We start from the raw sequence: 15,520 nt of genomic DNA on the forward strand, positions 1-15,520 counted from the left end.
TCTTACGCAAAGCCCGGGTGGGGTCTACCAGGGCTATTCCAACTCCGATCCCACCGCTGGTCCAATCTGCAAAGCACTCGATCCTGATCCGTGACAAGATGAGTACTGAAACCCAGAGTAAGTATGCGTTTAGCAGCTTTGACAGCAATGCGACAAGTCACCTTTATGTCTGGTGAACTTAATAATAAAAATCAATGGAGCCAATTTAAAGATCCGTTGACTTATAAAGAAACATTCTGAGACCCACTTGAGAAAAACTTCTGAATAATTAAACATCCACCTCTGCACACAGAGATTATGGCACCTTCTTTAAACTGTTAACGTCTCAGAGCCGAACCACTAAGGTCAGTGATTATTTGCTGGGGCAAATCATTCAGAGACCTGGGGACAACAGGGTTAAGGAGCAGGCATGGGGTAGGTGGGGTTACAAACCAGGAACATATGCCCTCCAAGTTTTCTTTCCCTTTAATTGCCCTGAAAACACACACACACACACACACACACACACACACACTCACCGAACACGGAAGGTGCGAGCTGAATGAAGTTTTCTGGGTAACGGCTTGAAATGTTTTCCTTATGAGAAGTGGTGTTGAGTTACAGCGTGCAGACGGGCGAGCTGGGAGGAGAGGAGTGGCCGTCCCAGCCCGGCCCCCACCTTTCCTTGGGCTTATAGGAAGGTGGATGTGGGCTCAGGGAGACAAGTGATATGTTGAATTGTCTGGTGGCTGCAGTCAACTGTTCCCAGGGTGACCTGAGGGCAGTGTTTAGCACAGTGTAGCCAGGGGCCAGCCAAGCAGGCAGCGATGCTCTGCTGTGAAATGCCACGCAGGCAGAGACTGACAAGCACTAGGAGCTGAGCTTTCCCCCTTGGACTGCTGTTTCCTGCTGTTTTCAGGGGAGGGGGCGCTTTCTGGCCACGCTGCTGCTACTTGAGCTCTCTCTCCACTCAAGGTAAGCAGGCTCAAAGGGAGGGAAGGCTGCAAGCGGAGCCTTTGCACCATGAACAAGATTCGAAAGTTTTTCCGAGGAAGTGGGCGAGTCCTGGCATTTATATTTGTCGCTTCTGTCATCTGGCTGCTCTTTGACATGGCAGCTCTCCGCCTGTCATTCAGCGAGATCAACACTCGGGTCCTCAAGGAAGACATCGTCAGGAGGGAGAGGATGGGATTCAGAGTTCAGCCAGACCAGATGAAGATCCTTTACAGTAGCATGAAAGAAATGAAGCCCCCACTGAGGGCACATGGGAAGGGTGTGTGGGGCAAAGAGAACTTTAGAAAAACTGAGAAGAGTATGGTCAAGGTTGAGGATGACTTGGACCAAACCCAGAGGGAAAGAAAAACGCCGAACGCCCTGGGAAGGGGCAAGGTTGCCCCTTTGTGGCATCCTGCGTATTTCCAGAGCCTTCCAGTGACTTTCACCAAGCAGAAGACAGAGAAGCAGGACCTCGAGCCTGAAGCCTACTCTCGCCACCTGGCAAAGCAAGGGGGCACTCGGGGGGCTCAGAAAACCCCATTCACAGAAACTCAATTGGCAGAAACATCCGTCCAGGCAAGACCTGTCAGTATAAACCAGGAGACCCTGAAGAGTCATAGTCTCAGCAGTGACACATCAAAACAAGCAGCCGAGAGAAACCCAAATGTGACCATCGGGCCTAATACTGACAGATCAAAGCAGCAATCACAGGCGGTAGCAAATGAGAGGGCACACCCTGCCGGCCCACTCGTGCCAAAACCCAGGGAAGCCGTAGCCTTAAATAAAACTGAGACTCAGAGCAAAGAACTAGACTCAAATAAACACAAAGCCAACAAGAACCTTCCCTTTTCCAAGTTGGTTGCCAATTCAAATCGCTCAAAGAAGCAATATATTAATGAAACACAGTTGGGGGGCTTGCCAAAGGACGATCGAGCCAAAGTGGCTGGTGGGAAGAAATTCAATTTCTCTGAAAGCCACGTTGTGATTATAACCAAGGAGGAGGAGCTAAAGACAGACTCCAAAGAGGCCCCCAATCCTAAAAACAAAACTGCACTCCCTCTTGTATTGGGTGAAAGCCAAGGGAAACACATTTCCAGGAACAGAAGTGAGGCATCTCTCTCTCCACTTGCTCTACAGAGAGCGACAGTATCTCAAACCCATCAAGCCTTAGCTGAGGGGCCAGAGCGAGCAAGAATCAACTTGACTGCCAAGGCCCAACCTGCAGAAGTCAACCAAAACCATATAAAAGCTTTTTTACCTGAAGAACATGGAAGGCACCATGTGTTAAGAATTGACCTGACACTTTCTCCAAGGGACCCGAAAGCTCCAGGCCAATTTGGACGTCCTGTAGTTGTCCCCCGGGGCAAAGAGAAGGAGGCGGAAAGAAGATGGAAGGAAGGAAACTTCAATGTCTACCTCAGTGATTTGATTCCAGTGGACAGAGCCATTGAAGACACAAGACCTGCTGGGTAAGATCCGTTTCTCTTCTCTTTCCTCGACCCAAAGCATTTTGGCTCTTATGTAGAGAATATATATTTCTAGACAATTTTGCATGAGTCTTGGTCACCTAGAGAATTAAAGCAACATGAATCATTAGACACAGTCCAAATAGTCTACCATCCACAGAGAGAATAATTCTGATATACCACACCCACGGTGTCCTCTCTCTACACTTAACTTCTCTGAGACTTTGGCTCCCACCTCTATTAGCTCATGTTCCATTCCTTCCTGCTACTGAAAACCTATTAAACTTATTAGATGAACTTAATTCCTAATAAGGTATATATGAATGATAGAGCTTAAAATGCAATTCCATTAAAATAGTGACAACGAAGTGAATTCCCGATTTCAGAACTTATACATGATTAGCGGGTTTGTCAGGAATGTATTTGGGAAATGAGCATAGAGAAGGTGCCTTCCAGGCCTCCCTGGAATTATATCTTAACCAGGAGAATTCTGCCTAACCGTGACTAATGATCACCAGACTAGCAAGTGAAGAAATGACTTTACTCCCTAAAACTTAATATCCTTTGTAGGTGGGATGATAGACATTTTGGGAGTTCATTTCTACAGGAAAAATAATGTCAAAAAAGTCAATCGGTCAATAACTTACAACACCTGCAGGGTGTACGAGTGCCTATTCCCAACCACTTAAATGTTTAGAATTTCACCATTTACAAAGAGCCTGCATACCCATCACACGAACTTCATAAGAGACCTAGAAAGGAGCCGGCAGTTGTTATGGGTTCAAGGTAATAGAGGACACTCAGAAATCATATCACTTCCCCAGGATAGCACAACTCTGAAGCTTCCCGATGAGGCTTCGCCAACCAATTCTTCAATGAACTAAATTCCTCTAACTACATCAACGGGAGGTGGATCAAATCACAAAATATCTCCTCTGATTCAAACGCATTTTGGTTCCTGGTCCCTTTTGGCCCATTCATAAATGAAAGTACGTTGTAGGCGTATGTTCGCTCTCCATCAATACCGTTAATACAGTTAACTGATAATACAGATCCATGAATGCCTGGATATGCAATCCCTGAGCCACACAATGTTTGCCTAAAGGTCGGAATTAGGGAACGTCAAGACTCAGACTTAGCACCAGTGGTATGTAAACAGTGGCCTTGTTTATCCTCGGTGGAAAACTCTTGTTTATGACCGAGATAGTCAGCGTTCCTAGGAGGAAGGCAGACAGAGATGTGCCTGTCATGTTAGTAAAAGGAGCTTCTTCAGCTAAGGGAAGCCCTTGTCAGCTCTCTGAGCAACTGGCAAGTAGCTTTCAGCCAAGCATCAACGCCTGCTGAGACCAAGCACTGTGCCCCCCACGTCCCTCACCCTGGGGGGCTCACAACCTGGAGGAGAACACAAACATGCCCAAACTAAACATGGTAAAAGTGAAGCCCTGGGAAGTTATATTGTCTGTGGGCAGAGAGCAGTACATTTAAAGAAGTTATTAAAATCCGTTCCCGAAATTATGCTGTGCTCTTTATCGCTTATCTCTTGCCGATTACCGCCCACCCCCACCCCCACCCCCCCCCCCGCCCAAAAGGATCCTAAAAATTATGTTGGACCAGCTCTGATCTGAAATCCTGGATATCACATATCACACATTTGTTTTATGTATGCACACATAAATTTGCCAGCTTTGAACACGAAATGCCAGAGAGCGAAGCAGTAGGCAAAGCGGCTTCAGTTTTACCTCCCTACCGTGGTCTGGCAGACTGCTATGGAGCGTGGGGAAGAGTCAGGCAGCGCCCAGAAGCACGGACCCCAGTTCCCAACCAGAGAAAGGGCAATCGTGTGAGGGCCAACAGCAAGTAATAATGATGTTATCAGCCATGCGATTTATTGAGGGCTCAGTGGTGCCCAGCACCTCGTAGCTTCTGCAAATTGGTCTGTGGAAGATGAAGTTCGTGGAAACGTCACAGTCAGGCTCTGTCTTCTGAAGGAGGCTGTCCCAGCTGAGGAGGAACTGACACGTAGGCTTGACAGGATGAGTCAGGCAGCATGTGGCCAGGCCCCCTCCCTCTTGTCACACAACCCACCTTGGCTAAACATAGGCGCTCTCGGCCAGCTGCCTCCCTCGGGCTCTATGCCAGCAGGGTGGAGGGGACGGTGTAGCCACAAGGGATCCTAGGTATAGGGCCCACCGGACTATTTACAGCCCTTGTGTGCCGCTCTTCCTTGAAAGAGGATATGTTATTTTGCTTTTCTTTTACCCAAACACACTGCCTACAAATATGTGCAAATTATGTATTCATATGGATAAAGTTGGAAGAAAATACAAATGAAAACCATTTGACTCGTCAGGTTGCCGTGATCTGTGGCCTTCTGACTTCGAATTTATTTATTTTCAGCCTTGCTCAAAAAGTTTGTGAAATGGTTTACAAGAATGCACACAAGAAGAGTTTTGGAGCTAGTGCATTTTAAAGTCAGTGTGAGGGGGGAAATTGTTATAGAATATAGCAAGAAAATATGTGTGTGTGTATGAGAGAGCAGAGACAGACACAGAGAGAGATCTGTTAAGAACACAGGTGGACAGGAGGGCTTGCCTTAAAAGTAGCTACAGTAGCCCCCCCCCACTGAAACCCTTCAATGTTAAGAATTCTGGGGGATATCTCCCCCACTGTTCTTGATATTTCCAAAAATCCACTGCTATGGAATGATTAACACAATAACTGGCATATCATAACTGCCTACTGAATGCACACTGAACCAAGAGAAAAGGGTAAAGACCATAGATTTGCTAGTATGTTCATTTGGATTCAATTCCCCTGAGTAAAGATATTAACCAGTTACCAGCTAATAACTTCTTCAGGATGATTTAACTGATATGCTAGGAGGGAGGACGTTGGCCCTGACAAAGACAGGAGACAGGCAGGATGCCCAGGACGCTTTCACCTGCTCTAGTTCCAAAATCAAACTCTCTTCTCCAAAATTGCCCTGCCCTCCTTTTCTCCTGAGTCCCAGAGAACCATTTCTAAGCTGTTGAGATGCAGTCGTGGCTTTTCCCAAAAGCACAAGGGCTCCTGTCTGTCATCAGCATTATTCTCACTCTCCTTTTCAGTGCCACCCAAGTCTCTGTCCCTTGCAATGTGGCTATAGCTTTCTGCATGTGACATTCTCTCTTCTGTGGGCCCTTAGCATTAAGAAAGTATCTCATTACCCTTGCCTGCCTATGATGCTCATACCATCTACTGATGTTCCTTTTCACTGGCACCTTCTCCCAGATCCCCACCTTGCGGACCCTAGTCTGACATCATTTTTCTCCTGCACACCTTAGTCTGACATCGCTCAAAATCCAATTGTAGTTTATCTCCTCCTAGACCATAAATCGACTCCGACCTCTAAATTCCAATGACCTTTAATGTGCTCACATTTACTGAACCACTCCTTGTTGTGTGCTCTTTCTTCACTGGAGCCTCGAGAATCCGTTTTGTCTTCTCACTAAAAGTGTAAGCTTCTGAAGGAAACTCTGTCTCTTCCTTCATTTTCTACCCCCTTAGCATCGAGCAACATGGTTTTAAAAGGTATGTTTCTCAGAAACGATTTTTGAAAATTCGTCCTATCTTAAAACTGTACATGAGGGGCGCCTGGGTGGCACAGTCGGTTGAGCGTCCGACTTCAGCTCAGGTCACGATCTCACGGTCCGTGAGTTCGAGCCCCGTGTCGGGCTCTGGGCTGATGGCTCGGAGCCTGGAGCCTGTTTCCGATCCTGTGTCTCCCTCTCTCTCTACCCCTCCCCCGTTCATGCTCTGTCTCTCTCTGTCCCAAAAATAAATAAACGTTGAAAAAAAAAAAAAACTGTACATGAGAGGTAGCTATTCAACTACGGCATGCAAGACGTCTTTTTATAAATTAACAATGACGACCTAATTTTTCATTTTGAATATATAGACTATATTAGTATCTGGTTTAAGGTAAATACATCCTGTTCTAACACTATGATCTATTCATTGATCTATTTTATCTATTCATTATTCTTTAGTTCATAGTTTCGTTGTTTGGTTTCTCATTTCAGTGTTTTGACTTTCAAGGGAGGAAAAAAAATCTCCTTATTTTATTGACAATGATGCTTTATGTCAATAAGTAAAGTACAATTTCATTTTTTGCCTAGAAGTTTTGCCTATAAAATACTCTTCAAATAAAACAATTGTTGATAGTCATTTTAAAGTTCCACATGTAACTTTTTTTGTCTTTATAAAAAGCTAATCCTTACGGTCTTGCTCTTAGTTACTGAAGTTTGTTTCAGTCAGCAACAATCAATACACACAGATTTTGCTAAAACGTGGCTCTGTCCATGGAAAGTGTAGGGCCATGCTACAGAGTGAAGTCTGTCTTCTGGCCTGCAGCTATATAGTTAGGATGAAAGTCCAAAAATGAACTTATTTTCAGAGTGCACTTCCGGAATCTGTTTTAGAGGAAAATGACTCAAGAAGGTTTTTGCTGCCAGCATTTGGTTTTTAAAGTACAATAAGAATTACAGCATGCTGTTCTACGACTGCTGCGTCGTCATGAGGTTACTCGATTGCTTAATTTAATGCTTTGCTTTTCCTACAGAACTCTGGCAAGCCCCTCTATAAAGCAATTAAAACCAGTCTTTACTCTCTTAGCCCAGTCCTGGGATTGTCAACCAATAATTTGATTCCTTCCTACACAGCTACGGAGAGTTTTCTTTTGGCTCATACGAAAAGCAAACGATAGCACCGGGCATTTGCCACAAACCAGTCTAAATTACTGAGGGGAAAGAAAAACCTTTCTAGAACCCTAATTTCCACCCCTTCCTCCCCTCTCAATCCTACTGAGGTCAAAAACCATAACTAATAAATTACTGGAGGAAGAGGAACGATCGGGAGGGAAAAAAAAAATAAAAACTGACCACATATCTTTCCAAGGATTGGGCTCCTACAAGTTCATCAGGCTGGGAAAAAAAAGAGAAACTTTAAAGTTAAATAAAGTTCAAATGCTTTATTTTTACATGGGATAGATATTTTAATTGATGAAATGAGACCACTCTTGTGACTAACAGTGATCAGGGACTATTATCTAGAATTGACTGGTGATGCTGTAGGATCTCCCTGGAAAATGAAACAGGAGTGGGAAAGAAAAATCTGACAAGGTGATTTAAAAGGGTTATTTCTGGTGCTTTGGAGTGTGTGTGTGTGTGTGTGTGTGTGTGTGTGTATGCTCATTTGTGTGCATTTGCATGTTTGTATGTGCTATTTCATGCGGAGAGCAGGAAATAAAAAGCAAAAATTGCTTAAAAGGTACAGACTAGACCATAGCATGACAAAGGTTAAATGGGGCCAAAAGATGACACAGAACATTTCCATTCTCTCCTTTATCACACCCTCCCCATCACGCAAGAGTAATAAGGAGAAAGATGATCAGAGGACCTAAAACATTTCTGCTACTAGCTCAGAGAGAAGGAAACAGCTAAACCATGCCTCATTAATGTTAAACTGAGAAAACTGTTGCAGCAGATCGGGGACTTTTTCTCCCAAACACTGCCAGAGACTTAGAAATATTTCTGGGAGAGAATAATTAGTAAAGGCAGGAATCCGAAACTATTTACACGTCTCTTTTACACATCTAATCCATGTGTCTAATATAACCTAATTTTATCAAACTCTTGCTGCTCTTGTCTCAGAAAATAAGTGCCTGTTGGGCTGTTCTGGGAGATCCATTCGGAGCAGAGCCTCTCAAGGATGAAACGTTGTTCACTCGAGGGTCAGAAAGTTGGGGGAAAATAACAGTGTTTAGAAGCTCTATTTTGTTGTTTGCTCTCAAAGTGAAAGAGGCTTTGCAGAGTCCCCTCTATGTTTAAAAAAAATCTCTGTTATTCCAAATGAAAGTAACTTCCAAATGGGCTCCACTTCTAAAATGTTATGTGTGGACACGTGTGAGAAGGAGCAGTATTTACGAGGGCCTTTCTGACTTGCCTCCTCTTATCTGATCCTTAAGACTATTCTCCAAGGCAGGTGGTATCATCGTCCCAGCTCTGCCGATGGAGAAACAGGACCTAGAAGAGGCACCTGAGATCTGAGACGGCGGCAGATAATTCCCCGGGGGGCAGTGCCTTTCCTTTATGTTCTGGGCAGTGATGTGCGTGCATGCGTGCGTGTGTGTGTGTGTGTGTGTGTGTGTGTAGATTTTCTAAATGTGTGTGTGTGCATGCTCTTATTCTAACCAATCCTCACAGCAGCGCTATGAAAGATATCCTCCCTCTCGTATGATTTACAGATGAGAAAAATGAGGCTGAGGCTCTAAAGGAACAAATGATATATCTCCTGTCCCTGCAAGCCAACAGCCGAGCTGAGATTCAAAAGAAAATTTCCTGACAGCTAATTCTAGTGGTCTTTCCATAAAGATACAGCTCCTCCTTCTTTTGCTTCCTTATAATCCTATAACTTTGACAGAAATAAAGACATCTCTATTTCTCTTCCTTACACGTGGGTCAGAGGTGTAGGAAGGGAATTAGTTTTGCATGTCAGGTACCTCTTCAGAGAGAAAACTTGTAGGAAATTATTTTCTGCACAGCACTAAGCAAAGGTGAGTCCAACACTGCCAACAACCTCAGCAGTGAACATCCCTAGGCTCCCTCTATGTGATCTGACATCTGAACATGGCCCCTGCCTCCAAGGTGCATACAGCAAAACGTTATGTGGGAGCACTGGGTACTCCTGGAGTAAGGAAGAGAAAGGCCAAACCCGGCCTGAGAGAGGACAGAGGTGTTTGAAATGCGACCTGAAGGGGTAGGAAGTTGGAGAAGTGGGGGAAAGATATTTTTAAAAAATGATCCATTAAGAAACCGAGGGAAATCTGACATGGGGTGGGAGAGGGCCGTGGAAATGAGACCACAGAAGATCAGCCAAATCCAGATCACTCAGGATCTTGTTAAGGTTCTTCTAAGGGCCAGCAAGAAAAGGTGGGAGGGGTTAAAGCCATAGTAATAGGAATTTAATTTCCCTTTTCTGAAAGGTCTCATGACCCAGAAAGAATCACTTATGGGTGAATGAGGCTAATGCGGTATAAACGTGAGTACTGGATGAAGCTTCGAAGTCCATCTAATCCAGTCCCTTATGTGACAGAGAAGTCTGAGAAGGGAAGTGACTTGCTCAAGGTCACACACCGTAGGAGAGACAGAGCTACCTACCCCCAAGGTGCCCTGACCTCCACCCAGAACTGTTTCTGCCACATTACCCCACCCCCGCTCTTCGCCCTTTCATCCCAGTCTCACTCTGACAGCTGCCTGCTCAAAATAGACTACTGTTAAAGTGGTTTATGTGGATCCTGAGTCCAGTGGCTTTGATGGATATACAGTTACTTCAGGAGCCACAGCCTCCCTCAGCTGGCGAAAGCCTTTGGAGTAGAGGTGGTGAGCGTGACTGAAATCTTATAAATTAGTTGGGCAATTCTGACCGAATGCCAAGGTAGTCTACCCTAGAAAGAACAAAACATATAAAAGTAAACTTTTTATGTAACTATGCCCTGTGGCCAGGGAGAGGAAAAGAAGCCCCAATACAGCTAAGTTCTCATAGAAAAGAATAGAATACTGGACAGAGCTCCTCAGCTGAATGCCCGATTCTCCTTCTGATCCTCCCGAAGATAGCAGAGCTTGGGGAGTGAAGGCCCCTGAAGGCTCACCTCCAGGCACTAGTTGAATTGCAAATCAAAGTTGAGAAACATTCTCCTCGACCTTCTGTTCAAACCTGAGAAGACTGAGACTTGACCCACATAGTGCATTTTGATGGTTTTGGAATAAAATGAAAAATTCATAAAAATGAGAGAATGTTATCGTTCCCCCAATCTTATGATTTGAAACCTTCTTTATTGGAGAGACGACATTCAAATCAGGTGAGTGGCTGAGCATTCAGCCTCACAAGCCAAGAAGGCAAAACGCATCACTGTTCTGAGTCTCTTGATAAAGGATGAGCCCTTGATAGAGCTGAATTAAAGGTTGGCCTGAGAAAAGGTCAATATACCCAGTCAAAATGGGTGTGTTTGCATTGTAGGTAATCACAGGTCCTCACGCGGGTTTTGACTATGGAACTTACACGGTATTTTTATATCCATTATCACATCAAATCTTCTCAGGCATTCTGTCATGGAGGCACTGTGATCTTCACCCTAAAAGTGAAGAAACTGAGGGTCTGCACAGTTACGCGACTTACTGATGGTCACGCAGTCAATAAGTGTCAGAAAGGAATCAAAACCCGGTCCCTCGTCATCTTTCCCAAGTCTAGACAAAGTCCAGAAAGCTGTCCCACGACGGTACTCCCCATTTGTACTAAGTACTTAGATTGGCTGCCATAATGTGAGTCTAGGCTTCCCCCAAGCAATACAGATTGGGTTCGTTTTTAGGTGCAGCATGAAATCTGTGGACTCTAAACACCTAATTTGTGTAACGGATGAGCATACGGAAGAAAGATGTGGCTCCCTAACCTCAAAAAACATTACCAACCCAGAAATATCTTGCATTTAAATAAGGCTTGAGTTGGGCTTCAGCTCCTCCCTTCAGTACAGCAGAAAGGTTTCCTACAGGCACATTGGAAGAAAGGAAATTTGTTTTAGTTGGGTCAGTTTTGAAATAGTTTTTACAGACTGCAGAAACTAGATGACTGTACATAAGAAAGGGAGCGAGAGTTAACATGGAAAGTCTTACTGGCCTGCTGGTTTTTCTGGACACCTGGAAACACGTTTAACCTGCTGAGTTGTGCAGGAAACCAGGTACCTATAAATGCTAGAGTGCCCTGATATCCCAGCCACCTGAAGCAAGGCACGCTCTGCAACTTTGTACTTCAAACCTCTTTCACCTCCTTCTGTGCCCCTTTTCCCCATCCTTTCGTGCTCCCCCTTTTTCCGGGCACCAGTATGGCCTGTGCAATATTACCTTCTTTGAATGGATTCCGTCCATGCATCTGGAATATGTATCTGTCAATAATTGGCACAGGTCCTACTTATTTCTTAGGAAACTGGCATCTAGTAGAATCCTTCAGGACCCACCCATGTGGATGCCTAATGGTGAAACGAAGGAACCATGATAGGATAGGGTAAATGGAAGCTCAGATATTTGGCCAGGGGAGGCGCTTTCCCCGAATCTCCCAAATCTCTGAGAGCTGTTTCTACCTCCAGTTTCAAACTGTCTAGCATTATGACACGTCTTAGAACTTCCTTCTAAAAGAGACATAAAAAAAATCTACTGATTTATTATCCAAGAAGATTCATCTGTTAGCCCGCTTGTTTACCTCCCCAGTGTATTCTCATTTGTAGCTAGATTTTCTAATGTCACCCAAATTTTAACCATGAAGAAACTCTCAGGACTTCCCAGTGGAGGCTTATTGGTTCAGATGGCTCAGGTAGAACTTGGGCAGCTGACCCTTCCTTTTTAGAATTGTTTTTTTTCTCAGCACCAAATGTTATAAGGAACGTTTAAGTGTGAAATGCATTTTACATCCACTTGCGTTATAAGATTAGAAATGAGGTTGGGGCGCCTGGGTGGCGCAGTCGGTTGAGCGTCCGACTTCAGCCAGGTCACGATCTCGCGGTCCGGGAGTTCGAGCCCCGCGTCAGGCTCTCGGCTGATGGCTCAGAGCCTGGAGCCTGTTTCCGATTCTGTGTCTTCTTCTCTCTCTGCCCCTCCCCCGTTCATGCTCTGTCTCTCTCTGTCCCAAAAATAAATAAACGTTAAAAAAAAAAAAAATTAAAAAAAAAAAAAAGATTAGAAATGAGGAAGTCACAGGAAGTCACCGACGTCTTCTGTAGGCTTCCTTTCGCTCAGGCTATTACACTCCTCTTAGCTTTACTTCCTCTCTCCCAGCCTAGAGCCCACAATGGCACATTTATCTATTTTATACCAGTATCCTCAAAATCCGCTATCACTTTTCTACCTCATTTTCTCTGATGACCTCTGGATTTGGATTAATTCAGCAATTTGCTTTTATCTTCTCCTACGCCGGGGGCTGACCGACCCTGGTGGAGCAAATCGCACCGGGTATTTTCACTAGAGGTTTGAAATCTCCCAATTCAGGAGTGTACTCAACACTCCTCAAAAATCCTTTTAGGTGTAGTTAGTCAGTACTCCTTCCCTTTATTCATAGTGTCTCAATATTCTCTCTTCTTCTCCACACCCTACCCTATTACATTAACAAATAACCCTTTCTCCAACATGAGCTACAAATTCTTTCAACTTCTCATCCCATGTGCATAAATTCATCTATATACATTACCACATTTTTTCTTCCAATCTCAGAGAAAAATACCTCTTCTTCCACCATTAATCTTTTGATTTAAGCTCCATGCCATCTCCGTTTTTTTCCATCCATCCATTTAATGTATACTTATCAAATACTAATTACGTGCAACTATGCTACAAGCTTGTGGCGTTGTAGTAAGCAGGAAATCCTAGATGCAGAAGACATGAAATAAAATCAATAAATTAATGCTGTGGCCTCCAAACCTGTGAAACCACATGTTTCTGTTGTTTTAAGCCAGAAGGTTCATCATGGGCAGTCACAGGAAACTAAGATAGAGTTCGGAATCAAAACGTGGGTTGCTGCTATAATAAATACCTAAAACTGTGAAAGTGTCATCCATTTACCTTGAAGAAAATTGCTGGCAGAAACACAGACGTTAGCGATGCTGCAGGTGAGGGCTTAGAAGGAAGTGAGGAGCACAGAAAAGAAAGTTTCTGTCCTCTTTAAGAATACATACATTTGGGGCACCTGGGTGGCTCAGTTGGTTGCCAGTCCAACTTCGGCTCAGGTCATGATCTCGTGGTTCATGGGTTCGAGCCCCACATCAGGCTCTGTGCTGACAGCTCAGAGCCTGGAGCCTGCTTTGAATTCTGTGTCTCCCTCTCTCTCTGCTCCTCCCCTGTTCACGCTCTGTCTCTCTGTCTCTCTCAAAAATAAATAAACATTTAAAAAATGCTTTAAGAATACATATATTGTCTTGAACAGAATGTTGGTAAAAAGATGACCTTTCTAAGTGCCTTTTGTGAGGGTTCAGAAGGAAATGCAGAATGCATTAGTGTGAACTGGAGGGAAGAGGATCTTTGCAAGATAGTGGCAGAAACCTTGGCTAAATTGTGTCCTACAGCTGTGTGGAAAGAAGAATGTGTAATCATGAACTTGGATATTTAGCTGAGGAAAATTCCAAGCCAAGTGTTGAAGGTGTGGCCTGGTGTTTCTGTTCATAGTAAAATGTGAGAAGAAAGATAAATTGAGGAAGAAACTGAGAAGCAGATTTTTTTTTTTCTTGTAATTTGTTACAGCAGCCACAGGAAACTAATATAGCCCTTAGTGAAGTCAAGAATATCTCATATTATTCAGAAATGCCAATCTGTGGATCTTTAGTGTAGGATAAGATTAGTTTAGGCTGCCTGTTAGTTAATGTTAACATTAAATACCTGATCACTAGATCACGATACCTGATCAAAATGTGTTTGTTTGTTTTATTTTATGTCACTTGAACATTCAGGTCATGCTCCTATCAGCACTCAGTTGATTTTTTTTAAAGATTATCCACCAAAAAATAAGTAAAATAAATCCACTTTCTCTTAGAACTCAAGTTCCCAAACTGGCCTATTAACAACTCGTGAGTTGTCCTTTTGTTTGTAGATTTTTATTTATACTGATTGTTTTTTAAGACATATATTCTCAGGGCCTACTGCTGAATTGATTTTGGGGATACGGAGATTGGATATTTATGTTTTCATGAGGCTCTTGTAGGTCACTATAATAACCATCCACTTTAGGGAACCATTGGAATTACAGACCAAAGCTGGATTTGCCTACCTTTTCTTAAGTATCTGCTGCGTGTCAGATATATACTAGGTGAGTTTTATATAATATTTGCATTGAATCCTACAATAAGTGGATTCTTAATCTCTGCTTGGAGGTTCTTAATCTCTGGCAAACTGAGGTTTGAAGAAGTTGTACAATTTATCTAAGCCAGTAATTAGGGGAACTGATATTTGACCACTTATCTATCTGCTGCCAAAACCCATGCTCTTAGTACAGAAAAATCAGCATAACGCAGTGAAATGAAGACCATTCGTTCGCATTTCCTTATATATCTTTTCCAGGTGAATCATGCTGAGTAAGTAATCTAACTCCTCAAGCGTCAGTTTGCTGTATTTAGAGAAGAGGTTAATAATATGGATCACAACCAGTTGTTACAATTATCTGCATAATAGTACTTTATTAAGTATGATGGGTAAATGGTGGATGCATGCAAATATGGTTTTACTATGGTTTTTACTCTTATCTATTTCTTCTTTACAGACTAAGCAAAGGTAGTTATATTATCTGGCAGAAGTGTCTACTCCCGCAAAATGATACATAGACTGCCAGCTTCTTTTATTCTCCAGAACTGAAGGCTTCCTGAATGGCTATTTCTAGGGCCAGACTGCAGCAGAGTTTGAGTCCCAACTGTGTCATTCACTAACAGTCCAATCATGAACTAGCCTCGCCATGATTTCAATTATTCACCCGTAAAAGGGGGAAGAGATCCTGTTGGTTTAAATTGAAATGATACAGAGTGCCCATAATATTTATTTATGATCATCATAATTTAATTATGACATTACTAACAGTAGCCATGTTAGAAGGATGGTGAATATTCTTTGTGAGGTTCTGCTGGGCACCCTCCTGAGAAGTGTAGCACAGGCAGGGGATGGAAGAAACCAGCAGTGAGGCAGTAGGCACTGCAGGGCAAGGTAAAAAACCAAGACTAATTACAACCTACCTGAATACCAACTCCCACTGGAGCCTTATCCTCCTCTCTATGCCAGCAAAATTATTTCAACTGTGGTTACTCTGTAGCACAGAGAGTCTCAGCAAGTAACCCCTAAGTAGATAGGGAAGATGAAGAGTTTAATTATATATTTCCATATATCTCCATACATGCATTCACGTGCAGAGTGAGAAAAAGAATATTTCCTTTGGCACTTGGCAGGAGGCCAGTTGGCAGGGCAATCATAAGCTACTTGGTAACATTAATTACGTGGGAGTGTTCTCTTGTGGTATATGGTCTA

General features: G+C 43.5%; 1 protein-coding gene across 1 annotated transcript in view; it reads left to right on the forward strand.

Moving 5' to 3' along the window:
• Window positions 1-497: 497 nt before the first annotated feature.
• Window positions 498-15,520, forward strand: part of GALNT5 (polypeptide N-acetylgalactosaminyltransferase 5) — a 42,541-nt gene continuing 27,518 nt past the window's right edge. Inside the window, exon 1 of the mRNA XM_045479886.1 lies at window positions 498-2,444. Within this exon, the coding sequence (XP_045335842.1) occupies window positions 1,003-2,444 (1,442 nt within the window). The 5' untranslated portion in view covers window positions 498-1,002. The remainder of the gene's footprint in view (window positions 2,445-15,520) is intronic.

The sequence above is a fragment of the Leopardus geoffroyi genome, chromosome C1 (genome assembly GCF_018350155.1).
Source record: "Leopardus geoffroyi isolate Oge1 chromosome C1, O.geoffroyi_Oge1_pat1.0, whole genome shotgun sequence".
In the NCBI taxonomy this organism is placed as follows: Eukaryota; Metazoa; Chordata; class Mammalia; order Carnivora; family Felidae; genus Leopardus; species Leopardus geoffroyi.